This window comes from Nilaparvata lugens, chromosome 4 (assembly GCF_014356525.2).
Source record: "Nilaparvata lugens isolate BPH chromosome 4, ASM1435652v1, whole genome shotgun sequence".
Classification (NCBI taxonomy): Eukaryota; Metazoa; Arthropoda; class Insecta; order Hemiptera; family Delphacidae; genus Nilaparvata; species Nilaparvata lugens.
This window is the reverse complement of record NC_052507.1, coordinates 36,638,084-36,665,391: the sequence shown is the minus strand read 5'-3', so window position 1 is coordinate 36,665,391 and position 27,308 is coordinate 36,638,084. Positions and strand designations below refer to the sequence as shown.

At 34.5% G+C, this 27,308-nt stretch overlaps 1 protein-coding gene across 5 annotated transcripts in view; it reads right to left on the bottom strand.

The window, feature by feature from the left end:
* The window catches only part of LOC111049599 (nucleolysin TIAR), a 675,963-nt gene that overhangs the window by 77,655 nt on the left and 571,000 nt on the right, over positions 1–27,308 (bottom strand). For all 5 annotated transcript variants that reach the window (XM_039427387.1, XM_039427388.1, XM_039427390.1 and 2 more), the window contains one exon: positions 14,535–14,610. In XM_039427387.1, coding sequence (XP_039283321.1) covers positions 14,535–14,610 — 76 coding nt within the window. The remainder of the gene's footprint in view (positions 1–14,534; positions 14,611–27,308) is intronic.

The following is a 27,308-nucleotide window of genomic DNA, read 5'->3' as shown; positions in this document are numbered from 1 at the left end:
AGGAAGAAGAAGATGTATAAAAAAAGTTTGAGAAAAATCTAAACAAAAATTATAGCGATTATGTAGGAGATGGAAGAAAGGAGTGGGAGATAATGAGAACAAAAACTTGAAAGAGAAAAGTCCAGTATAAGAGCAAGGAGAATTCCATGAAGAAGATGAACAAACATGCACGGAGAAGAGAAATGGAGTAATAAGCTGAGAAGCATAAGAGAAAAGCTGATAAATAAGTTGAGAATAACTGGCCGTTAGATGAGCTCCAGATGGCAGCGGAATCTGACAAAAGTTAGCTGTACATGCTGTACTAGTGGCCCTGGTGACTGTTGGCTGGCTGTTTGGGGGCCCCCCACTCACTCACTCACTCACACTTCCACATTCACGACTTCCTCACTTGGCCAACGATCGATCTGCGAAACGAACCTCCTCATTCTCTCATCCTAGCGAGCCCTGGGATCACCACACTCATTCGCTCTTCCTCATATTCTACTCCACACATTTACACTTCTCTCATATTCCTTATTCTCCCACTTCTCTGATCGCTCCTCTTTTATCTTCATCCTACACCTCAAACACTATTCTATCATCTTGTTTCTACTTTGATCTATTAAGCTCCATTTCAGAGTACTACTACTTCAACTTCTTTTTCCACACGTCGTCTCCTTCTTCGTATCCCTTTTCCCAACTTCCTCCTCATCCTTTCACAATTTCCTCTCTCCTCTATTATATTTAATATTTCATCCATAACCCCTCTTCTGCATTCTCTCGTTATCCATGTTCTCGTTCGGATTCTTGATGTTGTTCTTCTTCTTTTTCTCTTGCCTCTACATCTTCCTGATTCGTACCAAATTATCTCTCCATTTTTTTCTTCACATTCTTTATTATTCTCAAAGTTCTTGTTTCTCATTGTTAATTCTCCTCTTCTTCTGTTTCAGCTGATCAGTTTCTTCTCCCCCTACTCCTCCAACGATATTTTCTGGTCGCCATCTCTAACCACTGCTCTCTCACGTCCCGCCATAATATTAGAAACTTCAAGGCATAGTTGTCTCATTCGTGACTTGAGAGTTGGTGTGTTCTCTTCTATTAGAAATCCATCCTTCCTGTTTGCGAAGAAAGTGAACAACAACGTCACTGATTTGGAAGAAGTGATGCCTCATTGATGCTGAGAAGTCCACCGTGGAAGGAAGCAGAGGAAGAAGAAGAAGAAGAAGAAGAAGAAGAAGAAGAAGAAGAAGAAGAAGAAGAAGAAGAAGAAGAAGAAGAAGAAGAAGAAGAAGAAGAAGAAGAAAGAAGAAGGGGAAGAAGAAGGAGAAGAAGAAGGAGAAGAGAAGAAGAAGAAGAAGATGCTGAGAAGTTGCCTGTACTACTCAACGGCTCATTTGACTGATTGGTGTTTGATGTTGTGTAATCATTAAATTAATGAATTGCTAAATACTACCAAAGTTGTAAGATGCAACAGATGAATCCTTCTGTCGTCTGTTATGATACTGTGATAGTCCTGCTTTAAAAATTATCATGAAAGATTTCCAATGAAGATCATAGTCTTGATTGGAAATAAGTTCGTATGCCTTTTTCCGTTGCAGGTTCACCTCGATTATTTGAGCCGTCAATGAGCCTCTCGAGACATCTGTCATACTTCAGCCGACAGCCGACAGTTTACCATGCTTAAATGATGTCAAGGTAGTGGTGGTCTAGCTAAAATGTTTGTTCGTATCTTGGTCTAAACCCAAGTCTGTTACGCAAGCTCTGGATACAGCAGACCATGCAGACCATAGCAGACCTACAGTCTTCACTATCATCATGGAATATGTCATGTTTGATGATATAATTATAAGTATTATACTCTACCTTTAATAACTATCTAGCCTTTATAAGTGGAATCACTAACTAAATTTTTTATACATGTTTCAAAAATCTGGTGTGGCGCACTCGCACAACTTTCCTTGCCGTTATGAAAATTTATCACCTGACGCTAGTGTTCCCGTGCATATCAAGTCTACTATTCAAAGATCTAAGCCAGCTGGTGACAGGACTATAATGCTGGAGACACACGAGGTCTGCTATCTCTTCATAGTGAATGATTCAATAGAATCAACAGTTGCCAACAGTTTGCAATTGAAATAAAAACATTTTCTCGAATATCGAGCTTATTTTAGGTGAAAATGTTACCGAGCATTAAATGTAGAGATTTTCATGCTCGATCTTTTCCATTTGGAATTTTTTGTTTAAATTGTATCTGAAGCCTGATAATTGAGAATCTAAAATCAAACTTTACCTAAATGGGGCGGAGCTCTTAAAATTTTTACAGATATGGGACTTTTGGCAGTTGATAGAGCTTAACGATGACTATTTCAGGTATGAATTTGATTAAAATCACGAAAAACCCTGTTTTTGACAACATTTTCGCCATTTTAGCCGCCATCTTGAATTGTATTTGATCGAAATTGTTCGTGTCAGATCCTTATAGGGGAAGGACCTTAAGTTCCAAATTTCAAGTTATTCTGTTAATTGGGAGATGAGATATCGTGTACACAGACGCACATACACACACACACACACACACACACACACACACACACACACACACACACACACACACACACACACACACACACACACACAACACACACACACACAGACCTGGATGGAAAGGCTTTGAGTTGGACGCAGGAAGTAGTCTATCTTGGTCAGTGTTTCTCGATAAAAGAGAGGAAAAAGAGCTCAAACGAAGACGAACAGCTGCCTGGAACAAGTTCTGGTCGCTCAAATGCATCATGAAAAATAAAGAAGTCAGCTTATCATCCAAAACCAAAGTTCTTAGATCGTGTGTGTTCCCCACTCTTACGTACGGCGCACAAACCTGGGCCTGTTGAGCTAGCACTATAGACTCTATTCGTAAAACCCAACTGGCTATGGAAAGAAGCATTCTGAACATTCACCGTATGCAAAGAATTCGCACTTCAACCATCAAGAGCAAAATCAAGTTGGAAGACGTCATTGTAACTATAAGAAGACTGAAGTGGAAATGGGCAGGACACGTTTCGCGACTACAAGACGGAAGATGGACGAAGAAAGTGACTGAATGGGAGCCATCGTGGAGGAAGAGGAACGTCAGCCGGCCAAGAGTGAGATGGAAGGATGACATCGTCGGAATAGCAGGAATCAACTGGATGGTAGCAGCCAGAGATCGACAGAGATGGAACAACCTGGGGGAGGACTATGCTCGGTGACGGGCTTAGTTTCCAAAACAAAACAAAACATAAAAAATACTATTGATTGTTTTAAATGAAATTGATTTCAAAAGTATTTTGAAGTACTTCAGTACTGTAACTTATGTGTGTTTTGGACAAAAATAAAGGCTTTATTTATTTATTATTTATTATATATTTAGTGAATCATTATCTCCTCTGGTTGCAATTCATCGGCTATCAGAGAAATTATTATTATCAATACCATTAGAGATACAAAAATATTATTGACTGATGATCATTACCAAAAACTTGCTATAGTCACGTTAAAGCACTGATTTCCCGGCAATAACTTTGTTTCTCTGGCAGTCAAAAAAATTGTAATTGATAGGATAATATCCTCATAATCTTATCTATATCCTTCTGAGATTCATATCCTTTCAACCTCATCCAAGATTGATGATGCATCACAGAGGAGAACCAGAGGTTATATTATTACACCATGACCATGGAAATGAGTTATTTTCGAAGCAACTGGAATTTATTTCTCTCTTAAAGCAAGAATATTTATAATGAAGTCGATCTAAGATAACATAGAAAAGTAAAATGTCCGAGAACATAGCTGTGGTTTGTATTTCATATTCATGTCAGCACATCATAGTAACAAATAGAGTGGATGGAAAATGAGAAATAGCAATTTCTTAGAAATAAAAAACATGGGAATTTTCGGAGACACAAATTGCAATGAAATCATTCGAAATGACAATATAACAGGAGAAGTAAAGAAGAAATACATGTAAAAACTGTTGTCTTAAATGTCGAACTTCTCCTATTACACTGGGGAAGAATCTTCGCAGTATTAATTCATGTCAAGTAAGCCAGTAACATTATTTAAAGTTCCCAAAATAATGTTTTAATACTAAGAGAACATGAGAGTGCCAAAGAAACTATCAATCACGAGAACAAAGATGAGGAAACAATAGGATAATAATAGTTCCGCAACGTGGAATTTGAATATAGGATCAAAAATCATCATATCAAAGTTATATGAACTGAAAAGAGAGTTTTGACAAATACAATAATTCAGAAAAGTTCAAATATACTATAGAGATCTTGAGTTAAAGCTACTGCAGACCAACGACAGTAGTCATAATATTATAATAGATTCTCGTTTTCCTTTGCAGAACGCTTAAGAAGCAGCCGTTATCATGATAAGGCCTCATAAAAACAAAAAATCAGGACGTACCAGTTATAATTATTCACTTTCCAAACTAACAAGACAGTAGGCAACACGCGGGGCTGGAAACCCCTCCAGTAGTTGAATGTATGTTTATAATAGGAGTCGATAAAAGTGCGTGCTGCTTCAAGTTCTACTGCCATAATATTGAAACAAAAAGAGGGAAGTTTACAATGACATGTTCTTGACACGCCATATTCCCCCTAAAAGATTTTTCCTTAATAAAGGCATATGATAAGTTTCTTGTTGGAGTTGGACTGTTTGTGAAAAATATTATCTAATGACAGCAACTATAATACAAGCAACATCATTTCTCTTTCCATCTGACAACAGCAATTATTTTGAACAGGGTACAAGTGCAGACTTTTCAATAATTCCCAAGATACCATAGAACAAAGGAAACTAGTCAATATTGGAAAGATCAAAACTATTCAAGACACTGTTCATACACACTCATTGAAGGAATGGTTTAGGTTTAGGAATATTAGCACTCCAGAGAAGAACACTGGTTATTGAATTCAAGAACAATACAATTCTCCGGTTCGTCCACTCACACCCCTCACTGCATATATTAAGAAATATTTAATGATTGCTATTATCATGAGAGACTTTCAATGAATTGTTCCTGATTTGATGTCGAGCTATCCAACCCTGTTGTCAGCTGAAGCGTTATAGGAGAATCATCAATTTTTATCCCACTCTAACTTTTGTAGAAGTTCAAGTCAAAAATTAGGCAACGGAAAGTTATTGGAAAAATATTATGACTTCACTCGAAGGATGAACTGACAAACAAATGGTTTGGTTTGAGAATGTTGCTGAGAGAGGAGATATCATTATCGGATAATCTATTAGCTACGGGGGACTTTACGTTGGAGTTTGGCACTAATCGCAAATTTCCTCCAACCAGACTTGCGAGGGTCTACTAATAGGTCGACGTATAAAATAATTTCGACAATGAAAACGTGGAAGTTTTCTGGGCGACTTTTCCCCCTGATTTCCACAAAGGGTGGAACAACAGCAGAGAAGAAGAGTTGGTTCTACAGCTGGGGTGAGAATTGTACGGAGGAGGGAAGGGTGAGTGGGTGGTCGTAGAGGAGGAGGAAGAGGGGAGAAAAAAGGAGTAGACTACTAAAAGGGAGTAAAAGCGAACCGACATAAAATAAAACAAGAGCAGGTTTTGGCAGCAAATTAGAAGGCAAAGTTGTCGCCATATCTCAGATTTCATTCTCAAACTGCTGCTAAATTAAGATCATTAAAAAGTTAAGACATCGAATCCGCCTTATGGATGGTGATGGGGTTGGAAGAGGGGTGTTGACATGCCTCTCCAACTAATTACCATCCGATTTTGGGCCAACTGAACAAGCCCTAGAGCTCTCTATCACACAACAGCATCAGCTCATCTATCGACCGGTCGCTTTTCTTATGTTGTGTATCATCATTTGGAGGAGACAGAGAAAATGTACAAAAAAAGAAAAAAATGACAGCAACACAACAGTGAATGACGAGCAGAAAAAAAACAAAAAAGAGAAGCAGCTCATTAAAAGTTCCTTTGAAAATCTATCAACATGACGGGAGACGATACTTTTCGTCTCAATTTCACAAAGCCAACCTGAAATTACTCTGAATCAGGACAGGCATTTTCTCCCTACAAGCCCTACTGAAGGAAAAGAGGGCTAGAGAATCATGACGGCGATTTGAAACTTTATCCATAATAGAATGAGGAGATCGTTCAAGAATTTCTTAAGATTTCCTGTCCTCTAGAATTATTTATCTACTGTCCCACTTATCATTCTTACTTGTCAGGCAGCCTATATATATCATAAGGTTATCAACGCATCAAAGTATGGTTTTAATCAACTTTTCAAGTCATTTTCAACGAAATATTGTGCTTACATTGAATCTTTGAAAATTTTCTCTGTAGTTTTCTTCTAGTAAAAATTCAAGATCATTCTGTGTTCTAATGTGATCAGATTGTCCCACATCAACGATGTAGAATGAGGAATTGGATAACTATTTCTTCAACTTTTGTTTGGTGACTGATAAGGAAGGTGAAACAATCTGGTAAAGACGTACAGAATCAACGTCTCTGGGTATGATCATGTACGCTTGTGGATGAATTATAGGTAGTTAAAGTTCACACATTCAATTGCAGCATTATACACCGAATCTATAAGTTCCTATCGAAATATTGCAGAACCATAATTTACTTTGCAGGAAAAAACACCGTTGTTATTTTTGTAGCATGAAGGAGGAGATGGGTCTATAATATGATGTATAGGTGTTTAATTAAGATGATAGGTATAAATATACTGTATGTATTGATTATTTGAGGATTTTACAACGTTGCTATAATACAATATAATCTACTTCAAACTGATTGCTGCTGATCTCACTTCATCAGCAAATAATAACATTCATTTTGATGTTGTAGACTGAAATATATTTCAACTTCACTCCAAGAAAAACCCGAAGCCTTGATTCAGTGAGCTGAGACTGGGGAGTTGGGGATTCAGCGAGTTCAGACAGGGGTTCCACACGTTCCAGATACAGGAGAGGTATGAGATCTGAGAACATCAACGTATGGTCCCTCAGTGCCCCCCCCCCACCTAATATCAGAGTGGCGCGGCTCTCCGTGAAATATCACGAAGTCTGGCTCCCATTCCAAATAAATTCCTGTACTAGCAGACACATTAACTAAATGCTTCCACTTGACTTAAACAGGAATTAATAATGAAGACAAGCGGAATTTATTGTGTCTGTTGCCTCCAGACGGTCAATTGATTGCTGAAAAGAGATATCATCTAGTCAAATAGTATTATTGGAAGTAACGATGTAGTAATCCATAAATTCATAGCTTAACCAGATCATTTCATGTAATTTCAAATCTATAAGTGGATTCAATGATGAGAGTGAGTGTCCTTTAAATAATTCATTAGTGATTATTCGAAAAATAATGAATAAAGTACTCACTCAAACATATTGAAGGATGTATGCTAGAATATCCATAATGTTTGTGCAATAGATTGAGAAAATTGGACACAGTTTAACTCATCATGGTGGAGCTAATTTTTCAAGTGATAAATATGAATGTTATTCATTTCTTTCTTGCAAACTGTATAATATTGTTGATTACACAGCACTGTATTCTATGACCTGTAATACGACCTTCAATAAAGTCATATAACGTCATTAAATAAAGTTTTTTTATATCCAATGCAAATGGAAATCTGAAAACAATGTAGCTAGAATGACTGGTTGAACACAAAAGTCAATATGAGGAGGGATGAACTTTCTAACAATATCAATGGAATACAATCAAAGTATAACTATTAAAATAGAAATATCGCTCATAGTTATTGTGAAGGTGGTATTATTATGGTAGATACCCATATTGGATAGAACCAATTTGGAAGTGTCACAGGCAGTGACTTCAAGAAATAAGTTTTATTGATCACACCACTATCTAATAAGTTTACTCAATCCAAAGTGAGAGGAAATCCAGTTCAATAGAGATTGATGTGAATATGACGATATTAGCAACCGATACTAGTTTCTCAAAATCTTAAAATACAGTATGAAATCAGTGTTTGTGGCAATATTTCGACTCAGTTACTTCAATAACGGCCTATTATCTTAAGGTGTTTACAGATATACGCTCCGAACACGCTCCGCTCATGAACGTTACACGAGAGACGTTACGCAAGAGGTTCGCTAGAGGTTCACGATATGTTCGAAACATGATCGCGCGCTTGTCGTATTGTTGACTTCGCTACAACCTTACCTCAGAAATGTGGAACGTCAATCCAGCTGATCGGGTGACAAAACTCACACAACTTTCCTTGCCATTATGAAAATTATCACCTGATGCTAGTGTTCACGCGCATCTCAAGTCTACTATTCAAAGATCTGAACCAGCAGGTGACAGGACAATAACTCAGGAGACACACGGGGTCTGCTATCTCTTTATAGCGAACATTTTCTCGAATTTCGAGCTTATTTTCAATTTTAGGTGAAAATGTTACTCATCATTACTTGTAGAGATTTCCATTCTCAATCTTTTCCACTTAAGATTTCCTGTTTAAATTGTATCTGAAGCCTGATAATTTGGAATCTAGAATCAAACTTTGCATAGATGGGGCGGAGCTCCAGAAATGTTTACAGATATGTGACTCGTGGCAGTTGATAGAGCTTATCAATGACTAGTTTAGATATGAATTTGATCGAAATCGTTGCAGCCGTTTTCAATAAAATCGTGATAAACCCTGTTTTTGACAACATTTGTAAGGACCTTAAGCTCCAAATTTCAAGTCATTCCGATAATAATTGGGAGATGAGATATCGTGTACACAGACACACATACACTCATACACTCATACACACACACACACACACACACACACACACACACACACACACACACACACAACACACACACACACACACACACATACACACATATACAGACCAATACCCAAAAACCGCTTTTTGGACTCAGGGGGACCTTGAAACATATAGAAATTTAGAAATTGGGGTAGGTACCTTATTTTTTATCGGAAAGCAATACTTTCCTTACTTATGGTAATAGGGCAAGGGAAGTAATATTCTGACCAGGAGATAATTGGGTAGCCAAATAAAAAATTATGTTTATCAATTTTTATATAATAGATATTAAATTCATTGAATTTGTGTTAATGTTTTATTACAAAAGGTCATATCTGTCAATGTTTCAAAAGGTGAAAGGTTTGGTTGGGAGTTCGGTTTTTTCTTTTAAATGCTAATATGCTGGTATTATTAAAAATGTTTTTATAATTTATTAATTAATACAATTTAATTTTTTTGATTTATTAATCAATTATTGAAAATGATTGATACTTTCATAATTTTACACTGATATCTGAACTGACCCAACGATAACGTTGGTTTCGCCCTACGAACAGAGCTTGCGCTCTGGTACGCGCTCTGTTTGCGTTCTGCGCTTGCTCGACCTGCGATCATCTTGCGATCTACTCGTGTAACGTTCGTTTGCGGAGCAGAGCGTAAGCACCTTAATATGTTTGTGTTTCCATATCAACTCAAAATCAGATCGAACACTATAAACTTGAATGTCTAAGAATACACATTCAAGTTCTATTACATATCACCCTCATAATTATTATCATTGTGCGTTATGTATGAAGCAACATGAGCTTGCAGAACCCTTTCCAAGATTGTTGGAACAAATCAGGAAACATCCACTTTTCAATGCCATCAACCAACGTTGAACAATGGAGCAGGTTTGTGTTGGAGAGGGTGTAAATGGATCATTAATAGGCTTCATAACCTAAAAGGTTCTGGGGAGGTGATGAGAAAAGCTTTACAACTCTATTCATTCCTCACTCCATGATGGTGGCGCTCCATTAAAAAAATGAGTTATGTAAGCCAGATCACAACAATCCAATTTGTAATTGAGGCGATGGCTTCCAACGAGAAAAAATAAAAAGCCAGATTGTTACATTTGTACACGTGTTTGAGTTGCGAGGGGCTTAATGTTTTTTTTTTTTGGTCCTGAGTAGCAAAAGCTTGTTGGAATAGCAGTGTTCGATAACAGAAATCTAAATGAGTTCGGACTCTGATAATCTCTTGACAAGTAACATGCATGATAAAAATTAAATTAAATTATCCTTTTCAAAGAGGAATTGAAATTATCGTTTTTCACCAATGTACTTTTTATTGATACATAAATTTTCCTTCATCATTATATTATAATATCATAATATTATTATATTTGTCTCACAGTTCCATTGGAAAGAGATCAATAGATTTTTATCAGGGAGTTGTGTGGAGATGCTATTTCAGAAATTTATCGTTTTTCAGCTTGGAAATCTTCAAAGAATATTGAACTCACGGAGATACGATGGATCAGAGAGCTCTAGGAAATCATCCACCATCCTTCAGCTTGACTGTCCCATGATATTTGTCTTCAATAATGCTTTTCAATTGAAAAATCGCTCGAAGCATTGAAACATGAGAAAATCTGTCAATTCATTTATTGATTCAAGCAGAGAAATGTAACTACAGGAGCTCAATGTATTCAATATTATTAATATCATTCAAATGAGAAATAAGAATTTGCTACCCCTTGAGAATATCTCCCATTCTAGGAAATCAGAGGAGATAATATGCTTATATGACTCATGCTCATTTCTATAACTTGTTCATTCACATGCTAAACCTGTACTCATATCTCTTCAACAGTTCTCGACACCTCTCATCAAGCTCTCATTCCACTGATAATCCATCACATTTCTTATCTAACTATTTGATCAATTGATAATCATTATAGATTAAATAAAAATATTGTGTTCTGAATAACTTCTTCGAAAGGTTTCTAAATGATACATGAATTTTACAATTACTGGAAAATTGAAAGAGAGTGAAAATTTCAACACTTGGAGAAACGTATTTGTTCCTGAAAAAACGATTTTGTCAACAGGTGATGTTCCCCTCATTATTTATCGGAATGAGCTCGATTTGATGTTTCATTGCAGATAATTGATAAGTGGAGGTTTTTATATTATTATATGGATCCTTTTTTTCTAAATCAGTGGATTTCATGGGAGAGCATTATTGTTGACATTCGTTTCGTTTACATTTTCCACCACCTTCTAAAATAAGTAATAGTTGTGATTCAAGTTATGCCGGTATAAAAGTATAGAGGAAAATATATGTCTATGATTTAATCATACATTCCCATGAATTACACTCAGTAATACACTCAGAATGGTGCCTGGTTTATCACACTTCTACATACGTTACATCAATTTATCATCGGTGCTGCGTTAGAAAATGAATGAAGTTATCTGCTTTGTCTAAGGACATACAAGGATCACAAACCCGTTTTTTCCAACAGATACTGACTTCTAATAATGACTTTATGTATCTCATTATAGCCAGTTGCATTTATATTTGAATATTGTGAGAATTTGATGATTCTGATCAAATTTCAAAGTCAATTTCAAACAAGAATTATTTATATATTTCGAATTGTAATATAGGAAATGAAACTATTAATATTCTACTTATATATTAAATATAAGGAGCCTGAGGAAAAATTTCGAAGATTTTATCATCGTTGCTGCGTTAGAAAATGAATAAAATTATCTGCTTTGAATTATTTCTAATCCATTCATTGCTCTTATAAGATTTTCTTTTGTTTTATTTCACAGTATACGTTTTATGGAAATAATAACACGTTTTGTTTCTTCTTAAGAAATGTGAAGTATTACAAGATTACAATATGTACAATATTCTATCTGGTATTCATTGGGGAACTACATACTCAGAATATTATAATTTTAATGAATGAAGACTATTTCATAGAATAAAGATGGAAATAAATTGGGAGTTGCATTTGTTCAATTGCAAATAAATAAATAATAATTATCAAACGAGAATCCCAATGAAATAACTCTGTTGCCAATATTTACAGTAGGAGAAGTCTTCGGGTGATTTACAGCATTTAATTTGGATTTTCGTTTAATAATAATTACTATTTCATAGAATGTTTTCTTGTTTTTCGGAAGGAGATGTCCGCTTTGTGAATAATACCAGAAACCAATGATGGGATTGTACATAAAATAAACTAATAATAATTAATTCAATAACGTTACCTTTTTCTATGGTAGAACATGATAAAATAAGCCTACTGCTCTCCAGAACTTCACAAGTTCTCAAGAATTATACATGACAGGGTGTAAGTTACAAATAGAACATCGATTTACACAAAGCATCTGCTAAATCTCAGCCTTAAACTGCTGCCTCTGAGCGTCTTTCCTTACACAATTTTTCCGGATAATTGATTTAACATAAGCAAGCAATTCTAATCCAATTTCTTTTTCATTTTTTCTTCAGCCATTCAATCCAAGTTGAATGAATGTTGAAACATAAATTTCTCTGAAGGCGTGATTCAAGTACTTCTAATTTATCATGTTATTCAATATAAACTATTCACTTAAAATGTAAAAACTAGCTATTGAGAGAATGATATCTTACTGAAGACTGGAGATCATAACTATGTTAGAGAAGAATGGCTCCAACGATTTTGATTTAATCCATACCTAGAATAGTTATGGATGAGCTCTATCAACTGCCATCAGTCTCATATCTGTAAAAAATTCAGGAGATCCGCCCCATTTATGCAAAGTTTGATTTCAGATTCCCAATTATCAGGCTCCAGATACAATTTGAACCGAAAATTTCGAGTGGCGAAGATTGAGCATGAAAATCTCTACAATTGATGTTCATTAACATTTCCACCTAAAATTGAAAATAAGCTCGAAATTCAAGAAAATGTGGTGATCATCCAATTGCAAACTGTTGGCAACTGTTGATTCTATTGAATGATTCACTATGAAGAAGACCTCGTATGTCTCCAGCATTATTGTCCTGTCACCAGCTGGCTCAGATCTTTGTTTATAAGTAGACTTGAGATGCGCGTGAACACTAGCGTCAGGTGATAAATTTCCATAACGGCAAGGAAAGTTGTGTGAGTGCGCCACACCAGATTTTTTATTTATTTAATTGCTTGAGAAAAATAATTGTGCATGAAATGAAAAAGATTAGAGATTGAAAGAGATAAAAAAGAGAGAGAACGGAGTAAGAGTTAGGTCAGTAGTTAGGAAACGAGTCTGTCATTATAAATGAAAGGAAACTCTCAACAAACGAGCCATGGGGGAATCCACTCTTTGCTTGTAGCGGACGTTCCAGTGTCATTGAAGCGAAAGGGGAAAAGGAAAAATGCTAATTCTTGTTAGCAACCTTTGAATAGGTGGAACGATAGAAGAGAAGAAAAGCAAGGCAAGGAAACGTGGAGAAGGAAATAAAATGAGGAACAAAGAGTGAAGAAAAAGGGAGGAAAAGACAGAGTAGACGGAGAAAAATCAAGTAACGGAGAGGCATGGAAAAGGAGGAGGGAAATAAATTGAGAAAGAGTATGAGAAGTGTACGATTGAAGATTTTTACTGTGCAGAGAGTCAGAGGACTTCACTAATCTTTTTACCATTTCAAAAAGGTGTACTGAAGGTTAACAACGTTTACAGCAAATAACATGACCCATTCCCCATCACAGATCTCTGCATGCTGGCCTAAACCAGTTAGTCTCAATTAGAAGTCACACTGGCCCCTTCAATATGTTGAATTGAGAGTGATTTACAATTATTGGGTCTTGTCCTCAACATGTGTAGTAATTATTCTCTCCATTTATCACATCGGAAGTCTTTTTATCTCTTTATTTTTCCTAATTATATTTGCTTCATTTTTTTTCCTTTAGAAGGTTCCATGTGTTAACCTTGGCAGAATTAAAAATTCTGTACTGTACGTCTCACAGGCTCAATTCGTCAGCATTTGTCATGAATACACACGATTTGATTGAACTCCATAACGTATACAAAATCTAATAACATGAAGATGATAACACTTTACATTTTAATCCTTCTCTGTACAACATGAATGAGATGAAATTTGTATCAATTTTGTAAGCCTTGTGACTTTCACTTTATTGTTTGTGCTTTTTGAATTTATATGGAGAAGATCGATTCTTAATTTCTATCGTGTGATTGGGTTGAATGGAATTCGATGATCGAATCCATTCCCAAAAAAATTAAATCAATTAGAAATGTCTCACAATCTCGCATTTCTAATTGAAGTTCATCTGATTGGGTTCAATGCTGAACGGATGTAAACAAACTTGAAAAAAAATTAATAGAAAATCACATGAAGATTTTCCTAATTAACAACTTCTTATGATAATCAAGTCGATTGGAAAAGGTGTTCTCAGAAGATGAGAAACATATCAATGAAGACAGTATTGAGATGAATTGGGAGTGGGAGCTATAAAGGATGATTCAATAAATCAATGAATTCAATGGATTGGACATTGAATCTCAAATTGAGAATCTCAATATTTTTGTTCATCTGATTCAATTTGTCAAGCTCTCAAGCTTAGTAGATGATGCCTAAGTAGTAGTAATCGGTTCTGAGTGAAATATACAGTTATACTACAAGTTGAATGAATTCAACTGAACAATAGAGATAAATTAATCAGAAGTGATGTTGATTTTTTTGTAAATATTACTCACCGTTTTTTTAACGAATGAAACAAAACCATATCCTTTCGATTTGAGCGTTTGTGGGTCTCTCACTACACGGCAATCCCTGTAACATACAACAAAAACACATTAGTTACTTCAAATTTCCAACTTACTGTAGCTCTAAAATACAGTTCTAAAATACTGTAGCACTTTAGTAACTTGGTTGCTTCTTATTTCAGTGCTGTGACCATCTACAGCAGTGTGTGCAGAAAGATAACAAAAATTAGCATTCACGAGATTCTGTGGATGGCATTTATTTGATTCTGAATTTCAGTTCATCCTGATCAGCTGTTTGGTCAACGCTATCGATCATTGTGTTTATTATCCAAAATAATCGAAACATTATTGATAATACCAAAATATTGCCATTTAAAAGCGATAATCCAACCTCCCTTAACTACCCTTTCACCTTCGAAACATAATTGAACAGAACCTTTTGGGTTATGTTCATCCAATTTTATATGAAGGATGAACTGAAATCAAGAAAAACTGAGACACTCTCGTTTTTTTTCCTTTCAAATTTGGACAACCCCTTCTCAATAAACATTGGAGCTTCAACAAGAGAGTCTAAAAAAGACTTCCTCCGCCTCCAAATTTCAATTCTCCAAACTGACAATAGAGCAGTCAATATCAATTACTCCTATGAAGTGCATTCCAAAAGCGATATAAAATTTCAAATGAATTTAAAGGTGAAATTCTGATGTTATTGTTTGGTTTAAACGAAAGTCATTCCAGCTTAATAATATTTGAGTCTGATACGGTTATTGTACTTTTTGTATACTTTGAAGAGTCGTGATAATCAACCTCGTACTGTGGACGAATAGTAGGTTAGTTGGCTCTCCAAAAGCCAAAAGCACCATTCACACGTAACATTTTTCCAACTAACGGAAAAGTAGTTCGGCACCGGATACCGCATTTCGGAAGAGAATTTTTCCCGGCAGACAATTGGATAGGTGGATCATAGAGAACTGAAATCGATCCGTCAAAACACGCTGAACGAGGGGATGCGATTAAGTGCATGCTTAGCACGCGACGCTGCTTAAAAATGATTTTTAAGACACTGCTTGATTCACTGTTGGGGACTTGAGTAGAACACACTCTGGTAGAGCAAACACTTCCAAGGAGTTATTCCCTATTATTACGTCTATCTGTAACATACTTTTCACAATTGGACATTTGGTTTTACGATTGATGAAATAAATACTTACCTAGATGATTTATGAGGTAGGTTTATTTGATTGTTTATGATAAGCTGATCATTGAAATTCATCAAAGTATTATCGGATTTAATCGTAGGAATCCGACAGCAAGTTATTAAATTCATTGATGCAATCAGGAGAATATTCTCTCATCCATATTACTTATTACAACCGCTTATTTCTTAAGGGTCAACATTCTTACAATACCACAGAAAAACGTTTTACTCATGTTTCAAATCATTCAAGTATCTCATAAATCATCCATTTATTCTCAAAAATTGAAAAATACATCGAATTAAATCATTAATAATCTATTAACGGTTAAATTGAATCTTTCAATAGAGACTTAATCCTCTAATCAAAATGATATCTCAAGCCTACACAACAATATCTAGCCTAAGGGAATTCACGCTCGAGACAGTACATAGACAACAAACAAGGAAACTTATGCCTATATCCTATCAACAACTCTCATAACTTTGATCACAATTCCAATACCAATTACATCAATAATACCGAACTATTCTATTAAAGTTCAACAATCATACCCCGACCAGCTCATCCAAGCTAGCGGGCTCCTAATAAGTTATGTCCCATATATGCTGCTCCACTGAATTACTGGATTAATATGACTCGGCTCATATGTGCTAACATGATGTGTAGTGCACAGTACATATACCCAGAGTGCATAGAACACGCAATTCAAAGCATCTTACAAGCCACTGACATCTCCATCACAGCAATATCCATTCGGATCCATACCTTGGGGTGCCATTCTATCATGTTGGTTAATTAATTTGATCTCCGGATCGATACAGCATAGGCTTGTACAGGCACGAAAGATTGTCAAATAGCAGAGTTATATCAGAGAAGTTAGTTATTGATCTATTTTTTATATTGAGTTTGCGAATGGGATATTAGAAAATGTAAGGTATTCTCAAAATTGCACGAGTGAGAGATTGATAACCAAACACTTTGTTTGGAGTATCTTGATTAACCTTAATTGACCGAGCGAAGTGAGGTCTAAGATTCAAGTCGACGGTTTGGCATTTCTCTTGATATTTAAATGTTTAGATGTTCAAATGTTTGAATGTTTGAATGTTTGATTGCTTGAATGTTTAAATGTTTGAATGTTTGAATGTTTGAATGTTTGAATGTTTGAATGTTTAAATGTTCAAATGTTCAAATGTTTAAATGTTTAAATGTTCAAATGATTAAATGTTTAAATGTTAGAATGTTTAAATTATTAAATGTTTAAATGTTTAAATGTTTAAATGTTTAAATGTTTAAATGTTTAAATGTTTAAATGTTTAAATGTTTAAATGTTTAAATGTTTAAATGTTTAAATGTTTAAATGTTTAAATGTTTAAATGTTTGAATGTTTAAATGTTTAAATGTTTAAATGTTTAAATGTTTAAATGTTTAAATGTTTAAATGTTTAAATGTTTAAATGTTTAAATGTTTAAATGTTTAAATGTTTAAATGTTTAAATGTTTAAATGTTTAAATGTTTAAATGTTTAAAATGTTTTAAATGTTAAATGTTTAAAGTTTAAATGTTTAATGTTTAAATGTTTAAATGTTTAAATGTTTAAATGTTTAAATGTTTAAATGTTTAAATGTTTTAAATGTTTAAATGTTTAAATGTTTAAATGTTTAAATGTTTAAATGTTTAAATGTTAAATGTTTAAATGTTAAATGTTTAAATGTTTAAATGTTTAAATGTTTAATGTTAAATGTTTAAATGTTTAAATGTTAATGTTTAAATGTTTAAATGTTTAAATGTTGAATGTTTGAATGTTTTAATGTTTAAATGTTTAAATGTTTAAATGTTTAAATGTTTAAATGTTTAAATGTTAAATGTTTAAATGTTTAAATGTTTAAATGTTTAATGTTTAAATGTTTAAATGTTTAAATGTTTAAATGTTTAAATGTTTAAATGTTTAAATGTTTAAATGTTTAAATGTTTAATGTTTAAATGTTTAAATGTTTTAAATGTTTAAATGTTTAAATGTTTAATGTTTAAATGTTTATATGTAAAAATCAACTGTACATTCAAATATATATATATATATATATATTATATATATATATATATGTATATTCATCATTAATCAGTTGACAAGTGATTACACTGATGTGTGGAGAAGCCAGTCTATTGCTGTATTTTCATAAGGTCTATAGTTTCAATCAGGTACTTGTGGATGAGATTACTGCGTGAGGTCTACTGTTCACAGAACTACTAGTAACTTTGAAATGACTTTGTTACAGTTGTGAACTTCTCTACCTTGTGTGAAATCTATGGATGTACAATTATTATACAGTGATTGATATTCAATATACTATTTGGGCGCAATACAGAATTATTGCAACTTAACACCACGTCATCTCTCAGTTTCTCAGTTCCAGGACGATGCAAAACTACTCTCTTTGATAGATGAAAATGTCAATTGTCTTTTCTCCATTCACACTTCTATCTCAGATTGAAAATCAATTCAAAATATAAAAATGATTATAAGAATAATTTATCTTCATTTTGCTATCCGAATCTGTTTGGTGGTGTTACATTTCCACACATTAATCAACAACAAATGCATTGATAATATTGATGATGATCATCAACTGAGCACTAGACATTTGTAGAACTATTGTCAACACAATCTTGAACGATCAACATTGGTTATATTATATTGTTAATTTTTAGGAGTGATATATTATTTTTTGATGGCATGATACTTGTCTCTTGAGCAACTACACTTTTGACACTTCATTTTTATTCGTACAGCCCAGGAGTTATTTGAAAGGGTGTATTTTGAGACAGTCTAGAGGCTGACACTGACATACTTTAAGATAGAAATAGAAGTAGAGTAAGAGAGAACGAGGAATGAAGAGGCTGTATTAGGAAGAAGAGAGAAGAGAAGAAAATGACTGCAAGAAATTGAGTTGATGGAAAAAACAGGCCTTGAAGTGAGATAAGTCAAAAGAAAAAGCCTGAGAAAGATGATTGTGGAGTGTGAGGGGGGGAGGTTAGGGTGTTTTGGTGGTAGGGGGGCTGGCATTCAGCATCCGGAGTGAACATTTTTGGAGAGCACTAAAACTGTGTAATATGTTGTAAACCAGGAGAGGTATGAGAAAATAGAAGGAAACTGGGAAATATAAATTGTAACTTGCTGGTGAACATTCTATTTTCTTTTCCAGAGACTGAATGTGGCTTTCTCTTTCTTTTCTTCAGTCACCCCATTTCCCCTTTCCCTCCAACACAGTAAAGTATCGCCCATAGGAGGCGACACACAACATGAAGAAAGTGGAAAGCGGCAGAGTAATTCAGGGGCACATCTACTCAATTTCTTTTTATTCTCCCGATACGTGAATGGCTTGTAGGAGTGGAAAAGACCTAGTGAGTAGTTGGAAACAACGTAATTCGTCGGTGTAAGACCACTACGCTCATGGCCAAAAATATTTTCAACTACTATTAGTTTTTTTTTTGGGAATCAGTACTGATTTAGCCAACAATAATAATCGGATTTATGGATTTGTTGGAGAAATGTTGTAGGCTAAGTTATGTTTCAAGTGGATCAGCAGGAGAAATCTCAAGATTTAATGCTGCTTATCCTTTACACCTACACGATATTGTGTTTTATTTCAATTAACATTGTATTGAAATGAATGGACAATTGAAGCGTTGCTTTTTAGTTGGTTCCCTATACTATCAAACGAGCAATTTCTGTTTATATGTTTAGATGTTTTTATGTTTATATATATATCTGTATGTGACCAGATCTCGAAAACGGCTCTATCGATTCTCCCAAAATTTTGAAAATGGTACGTTTTTGCACTAGGTCTCTACTTCAATTCGGTATCACTGGGTCTCATCCCTGAGAAAACTCGCTGAACGACATTGAAAGGATAGTTCATCCTTGGGAAAACAGATTAGATTTTCGTCGTTTTTGTATAATTATGAAAATGAGTGAGCGAGTTCGTCTGTGGAAAATCAAAATATCTCATCCCCGAATTTTACAAGCAGACGTGTAGCCAAACTGTCAATTTTATATAATCACGACCTAAACGATGAAAAAACCTTGAGGGTTTGAAAGGTGAAACTAATTATTAAAATTGATCAAAAATTATAATCATATTCAAAATAGAAACATATTATCGTGATGTTTCCAAATACATCAAATAGTTAAATTTCCTTTTAATTTTTCAACACTAAAACATTTTTTAGCAGATGTTGGTTGGCCTTTGCATGTGTAGTATTTTGTTCATGAATTGATAAGACATAGTATTAGCATTTAGCAATGACCATACATTTTCAGTGTTCATAGTGTATGAATAACATTCCTTTTTTTGGATAGTAGAATTAGAAGTAATTCTCAAGTGAAAACTTCATCATATAGTTGTGATTGTTGGGCTATATTTCTACTCTAAAAAGTTCAAAATAGATATTTTAAAATATATATGTTAATATTGACAAATATTGTAGCAAACATAGTACAGTATATCATTCTATAAACTATAAATATATTATAATTTACTCTATCGTTATAAAATTTATATGCTTTTGTACTCCAGAGAGAAGCTCGGTCCCCCGATATTATTTTGCGAACCAAACATAATATATTGATAAAATAAATCATTGTTAAGTGTCAAATGAATACTATTGGGAATGGATTCAAGTGATCATTCAGTATCAAATAAATAAATAAATAAATGGTTATTTCCCAAAAACTAAAACTACAACATCAACCACACAATATATTAGATAAATTACAATATTACATACAATAGTTGGTTACAAAAAAATTTTATAATGTGTCCTCTACTTGTTTAGTTTTTCCTGTGTGGAAATTGACCTACTCCACTATGGCGTATCATGTTCTAGAGTAGGTTTTGTTAGTTTTTTTGTGCATATTATTAATTAGTTAGTGTTTAGTGAGTCATCAGGTGGTTATTTGTTATTTGAAATAATGTTTTCTATGTTCTGTCTTCCTTTGCTCATCAACCAATTTTGTACTATTGTTTTGAACTTTCTAGGATGATTAATCTGTTTAAAGTTTGCAAGAAGTAGATTATATCATTTTGGTGCTAAATGATTAAAATGTCTCTGGTATAGTGTGTTCCTTGCAACACTGGAGATGAGAAGATTCCTGTATCTGGTGTTGTGGTTGTGGTTTCTGGTTTGAAATGTTGTTGGGTTCTTGTGTAATCTGCATAGTATCTCCTTGGAGTAAAGCTGTCTTGGATCCATCACGTCAAACTCATTGAATAGCTGGTCTGATGAATAGCGTCGAGGCTTCTGGTTGATGACCCTCATGATCAGCTTCTGTACCCTGAGGAGCGGTTCGATGTGCAAGAAGCTTGCACCTCCCCATCCCACAATCCCATACAGCATGAGGGACTGTGCTAGAGAGAAGTAGATGACTCTTAGACATCCTTTGTCGACCAGTGTCCTCAGAATCGTGAATCTGCAGATAGTCTTCCTCAGTCTTCCGCATATCTCATTGAGATGATGATCCAGTAGTATTTTGTGTATTGTTATTATGGAAAATATAATACATTTATGACATATATACATCAATTCAGTAATATCTTCTTCCAGTGTTGAGTGTAGAGTAAACTTTTTCAAATACAATAAATGTGATAATGCATTATAAGGCTAGCTTCACACGCTTTCGGTTTCATTCGGTTCGGTACGTTTTCGGTTCGGTTCGGCTCGTTACCGAAAACGAGTGAGGCTTTCATACATGTCAGGTTTTAATTCGTACGGTTCTAATTAGGTATTTTCTTCTCAAACACAGCTGTGTTTGGATTTTCACAGTTCATGCTGGTATATTTAAATATAACAGCTTGTGTTAAATTGTGATATGTTATTTCTTGAACAACAAAATTTCAAAATTAATTGAAAATTGTGAATTATTTGAATAGTTTCTGTTTGATTATGTTAATTTTGGATGTTCAGAGAGATGATTTTTTTTGAATTGAAAATTTGTTCTTGTTTTGACACATGGTATATAAACTCCATATCTTCTCTCCATTGATGAAATCATGTAATATTCGTGGAAAAACAGAAATGAAAATTCTCCCTGAGTTTTAATTTATATCTTTCATATTTTTTCAGCAAACTATTATTTGAGAAAAAAATGTTCCTGTGAACTAACAGAAATGAATTTTCCATATGATTTTGACTTGGAAAATTTTGAAGCAGATAATCACGATATCAGTTTAAAATAAAAACAAAAAAAGGCAAGCGTGTGTAAAAGACTTTGTTTTTTCCCGTTTCCCTAGCAACGAACTCGAATATGATGAAACCTATTCTTTTCGAGGGGGCGTTCGGTGCTATGCGGTTGCTATTCGGTACCGAATTCAAACCGAATCATCGTTTCTCACCTATCGGAATTTGCCGAAAACGAACCGAAAACGAAACGAACCGAACCGAACCTCCAAAAACCGAAAAGTATGAATGTGAGCCACATAAGAGCGCCTAGTTGTTAGGTTGGTTGTAATGTAGTGAGTAGAATTAGTTGAGAAAGATTATATTGATAGAGGCAAGAAGGAGTTGATAGAGGAGAAGAAAGAGACTTGAGGAAGAGAGGTAGTAAATAGAAGTGGATGGGGCAAGAGAACCTCTAATTGTCACAAGAAGAGGAATACTTGTTTGTAAGAGTACAAGTACTCTCTGATATACATCGTATAGTATACTTGGAGTCGTTGTAGAGGAGTATGTTAGCGTGCAATTGAGGTAGAAAAGCAACGAGATTTTATGTTGATGGAAGAGAGTGAGAGAGTTTCAGGGTGAGAGAGAGGATTAAGGAAATCCCAGCAGAGATATTATTGTGGTAAAACAACTACACCTTCAAAGTAGTAGGGTGGTAGTCTCCAGTTTTCATGAGGCTGCCATTTATATGCTCAGTAGAGCCGAGTCAGCCCCTGCAACGCCATACATTTTTAAGTTCTGATTAGGTCTCAGTTCTCTGTTTGCTTATATAATTGAAGTTAGTGAGGTAGTTTCAAGTGTGAGGTAAAACCTCAGAATTGTCTTGGACGCTCTGATACTGAACTCTCAGACACGTGGAATGGTGGCCTTATGGGGAATTCTTACACATTAGTGAATTTGTAGGGCACTTATCGCGACAAAATAAATCAATACATGTGGCATGAATAACACCTGATAGGCTCTAGCTAGTATATATTATTGTTATTTATTGTATTCATATGAATTATGGATATCATAAAATGATTAGATAAACTCTTACACCAGGAAACGAAAGGCTCTTAAGTTAGCTTTGATGGAACTTTCCTATGTCGTGGTTGTTCAATCTACAGTATCCTATATAATAATAAATTTTCAAAAAATTGAGTTGATTCTAACGACTCTTTCCATTAAACTCTATCAACATGAAATGGAATGATATCATTTGAAGAATTGAATGTGTTATTGGATAAATTTTTGGCTACAGTGTTTCAATGTATTTTTGAATTACAATAATTGTTGAACCTGAACAACATAATATACTTGTTGAGAACTTTTGTTGTCTCCATGAACTTGTCATTCTATGAACAAGTCATTGCAGTCTTTGGGAATCGCTGGCAAATCGAATCACGCATAAGTTGGGATGATTCAACCTCCTATAACTTGATTGCAAGCAGAGAGTGAAATATTATCTCGTTTACATTGCAAAACGATTGAATGTTCTCGTTCAAGCCCTTACTGTTCTCATTTCATTGTATCCATTGTGTACAAATGTGCGATTTTCTGGTTGCTACAAACATATCTCGTTTAATAGGTGTTCGATCAAATATTGATTGATATGAACTTGAAATAATAACGTGAACTGAAAAACATTCAAAAAGCAGGCCATTTGAAAAAAAAAACATTTTCTCGTATGCTGATTTCGGCTGAACGATCAATGTTTTGGTAGCTTGACATTCCAAACAATAACGCACCCGATCTTCTACAATCAAAGTGGATGCTATGAAAACATTTTGACACTCTACGTTATTTTATAGATTGTACTGTAACAAATGTTCTTAACTCAACCATTCAAGCTTGCGGCAAAGGATTGGGTCAGATTGAAAACAATTGATTTTTCTCCTGTCCATGATAGTAAGAGGAGGGGGTTGATTCTAATGAGAGAGACCTCCGATGCTGCCACTGCTGCTCGCTGATTGGTCGTGTTGTCCGCCTCTAACGAGCCATAAATTATTCAGCACAATGTTGGTAGTCCTGCATCGACACCATACTACCACCACCACCATTGTACATATGGACCCCCAAATTGAACCCCCTGCCCAGCAAACACTGCCACTCTCAAGTTGCCCAGGCCGCACCCTCAAATGAATTGCACCCTGTCTGGGGACAAAACTGCCTCCTGGTGGTACACTGGAGAACAAAAGAAGCTAGGGACACCCCTTTCCATCAACACCACTCTCCAGATCCCCCTAAAACCCTCTAAACCCCCTCTGAAATGTCCCACAACAATGGACCAACTCACTCTCATGACACAAGTCCCCGCTGCCCCCCCCACCACGGCACAGAACCAAGATTAACTGAACTCTCTTTATAGTCGAATTGCCAATCTCTGCCATCTAACGCCTCCACCCTTGCACAAGTATTGTACAGCTTGGCGGCTCGACTGGGCAGCAATGTGTTACAAACAAGTCAAGGAAAACGGCACTGGATGACACTCTGCTAGAGGAAATGCGTGTCAATAGGACTGAAATTGAGTAAGTCAAACCAACTGGCTGTGAATGTAATGTAGGCTACAGTCATCCTATAATCTGTTCATCAAAAATAGGAACAAAAAAATCTAGTAGCTCTGTGAACAGTAGACCTCACGCAGTTTTCTCATCCACAAGTATCTTGTGTCACCTGTTCACCGGCTTCTCCAGACATTTGTGTAATAAATGCAATAAATAATCCACTTGTCATCTGATTGATTATAAATAATTCTATGGTCTGATTAATCCTATCTTTAGAGTAGATAATATAAATAGTGATATCGGAGTATGGAGGAAATTCCTTCTCCTTTCATATTATCCTTGAAATTTAAAAAAACCTTGTGAATACATCGACGTGCAGTTAAAAGAGGAAGAATATTCATGCCAAATCTCATAGAATTCTATAAACGCGTTTGGCCGTAAATGCTTTACATACATACATACATACAAACATACATACATACAGACAGACGGGAGGAAATACGAGTTAAAACATATAAAATTATTAAAAATCATAAAAAAACCAGAGAAAATGATACATTATTGTTCAAAACCCATTATTAATTAAAATACATTATTTATTAAAAAAATAGAATAAATAATATGAATTTATGAATAAATACCTAATTATATTTGGCTGAGTTTTCAATGCTCTCATTGACACTCGATCATGATATGTGATTATTTAGTAATTCATTCTGAACTAGATAGGATGTGTGTGGTTTCTGTGAATCGGCCTTGTCGCTTCGAAATCCATTCTCACACGCGCATGCTTGTTGATTGATTGTAATGAGATTTGAATAGTTATTGGTATATGAGAGTAATATCAACCATTAATTTTCACTATTCTATACATAGTTTAAATTTCCATTACAAATTAATATTGTACTCCCAGTTCTATAACATCATGATTAACATTTTGAGTGTTCGAAACTGTCAAGCTGTGATCAAGAATTGAAGTTACTCCAAACCTTCAACAGCTCAACAACTAATTCTCCGAGAAAAACTTGAATTGAACATTTGAGAGCCTCTGAGGACTTCGAGATGCAATAGTCTACTCGTAAGGTATGGAATACTGAATAGGACATTCAAACTTGCATCAAAATAGTGAACGATTGACATTATTAGAATCACGAAATGCGGCTTTCTCGTTCACAAAAAAATTGTACGGTTTTTGGGAATGAACAGTCTCTAGAAATCAGGCTACAATCAAATTCAGGAAAGTTTATCGACCTCTCACAAACGAGAAAGGAGAAATTGCAACAAAATCAACTATATTAAGAAACAATTTCACGGGTAGCAACTTTGGAATACGGACGTAAAATACAGCAATCCAATAAGATTGTTTACAGGAGTTGAACATAAAAGAATATACGATCTTTGATTTATGTTTTCAGTTCTACCTGTCGTACAAAATAGAAATAATTCACAGGCTGGTCACAAAATCGTTCAAATTGAATCCACTCCTGCTGTTTACGCTCTCGGCTTTTGTTGACCTGTGTGAGAAATTTATACAACCATGTGTATCAGTAATACGAGTACTAGTTCGTAATAGCTTGATTCTTTATAGGACTCAATCACTCACCTGAATTTCACTGTTTTTGTTTATGATAATGTTATATTATATTCTAGATCCTTGATACCATGCTTTGTTGAATTCAACTATAACTAAATTGAAAAAAAATAATTCGATTTGCGAAATTTTGACATAAATGCTTGCATATCGGCTAATAATTCCATCAGAAGCAGCAATTGCAAATAGGAGAGGCCAAGGTCTATAGAAACTAGGTCAAGACACCCGTGTTCCTTATGGAGCGGCCATTTTGTGGGGCTTTTATGACGGTACATTTGAAAATAGAATCTAATTCAATTTGCTTGTAACAAAATCATGCATCTTGCATTTTAAAAACAATATTCTGGTTCAGATAATATGTGAATTCAGGTTTTTGATTTTTTAAAAATGAAATTATTTCAATAATAAAAATGGTTCAATCATTTATCAATTATTAAAAATTGTTCTTATTCTGGTAAGATGTTATTAAGCATAAGGTATAAGAACATGAGGCTAACCGCAAAAATGGTTTGAAGTTCTCAATCAATTGAAACTGAAAATCAACAATTCAGTTACTAGTTGGAATCTAAATACTATTATTCTGTCACTTGAAAAAATACAAATAAAAAAAATGTTGTTCAATATGTAATGATAACAGCTGATGAATTTGAAAAATGGTCAACTAGAACCTCACAAAAGGGCGATTTTGCAATGCATCACGGGATCATGACCTGCATTCTTGACTTTATAGACCTTGGTAGAGGCAAAGACTAACTTTTTATCTGCTTCCTGTTAGCCAGATATTGAAATAGAATAGAACAATAGAAATTGGAACAAAAAATGAAATTTCAAATACCTGGAATAATTAGAACTGATTAAAGACTCCGTGATCATGAAAATGATAATTGGAATTGAATGATTCTAGAATCATAAGAGTTATAACTATTTTCTTACCGGATCGGGAATAATTTGAATATGTAAATGAAGTGGAATGGTGAAATTGAATTGATGAAAAATAAATGCTATTTACTTGCTGCTAATAATGATGATAATTGCGTTAAAATTAAACACAATACTAATTTATCTAAGACAATTTTGTACATTACAGCAACACAACCAATGCCATAGCAGTGTCTTTTCAATCCAATTAATAAGAATCCCTATTTAGGTGAGGGGTATATCAAATATCTATCACTCTTTGTATAATTCAATCATATTTCATGCTGCTTCAGTTTAAATTCTACTGATACGAAAAAGGATGTGTAAATTATGAAAGATGAATCCCCAGCTGAATT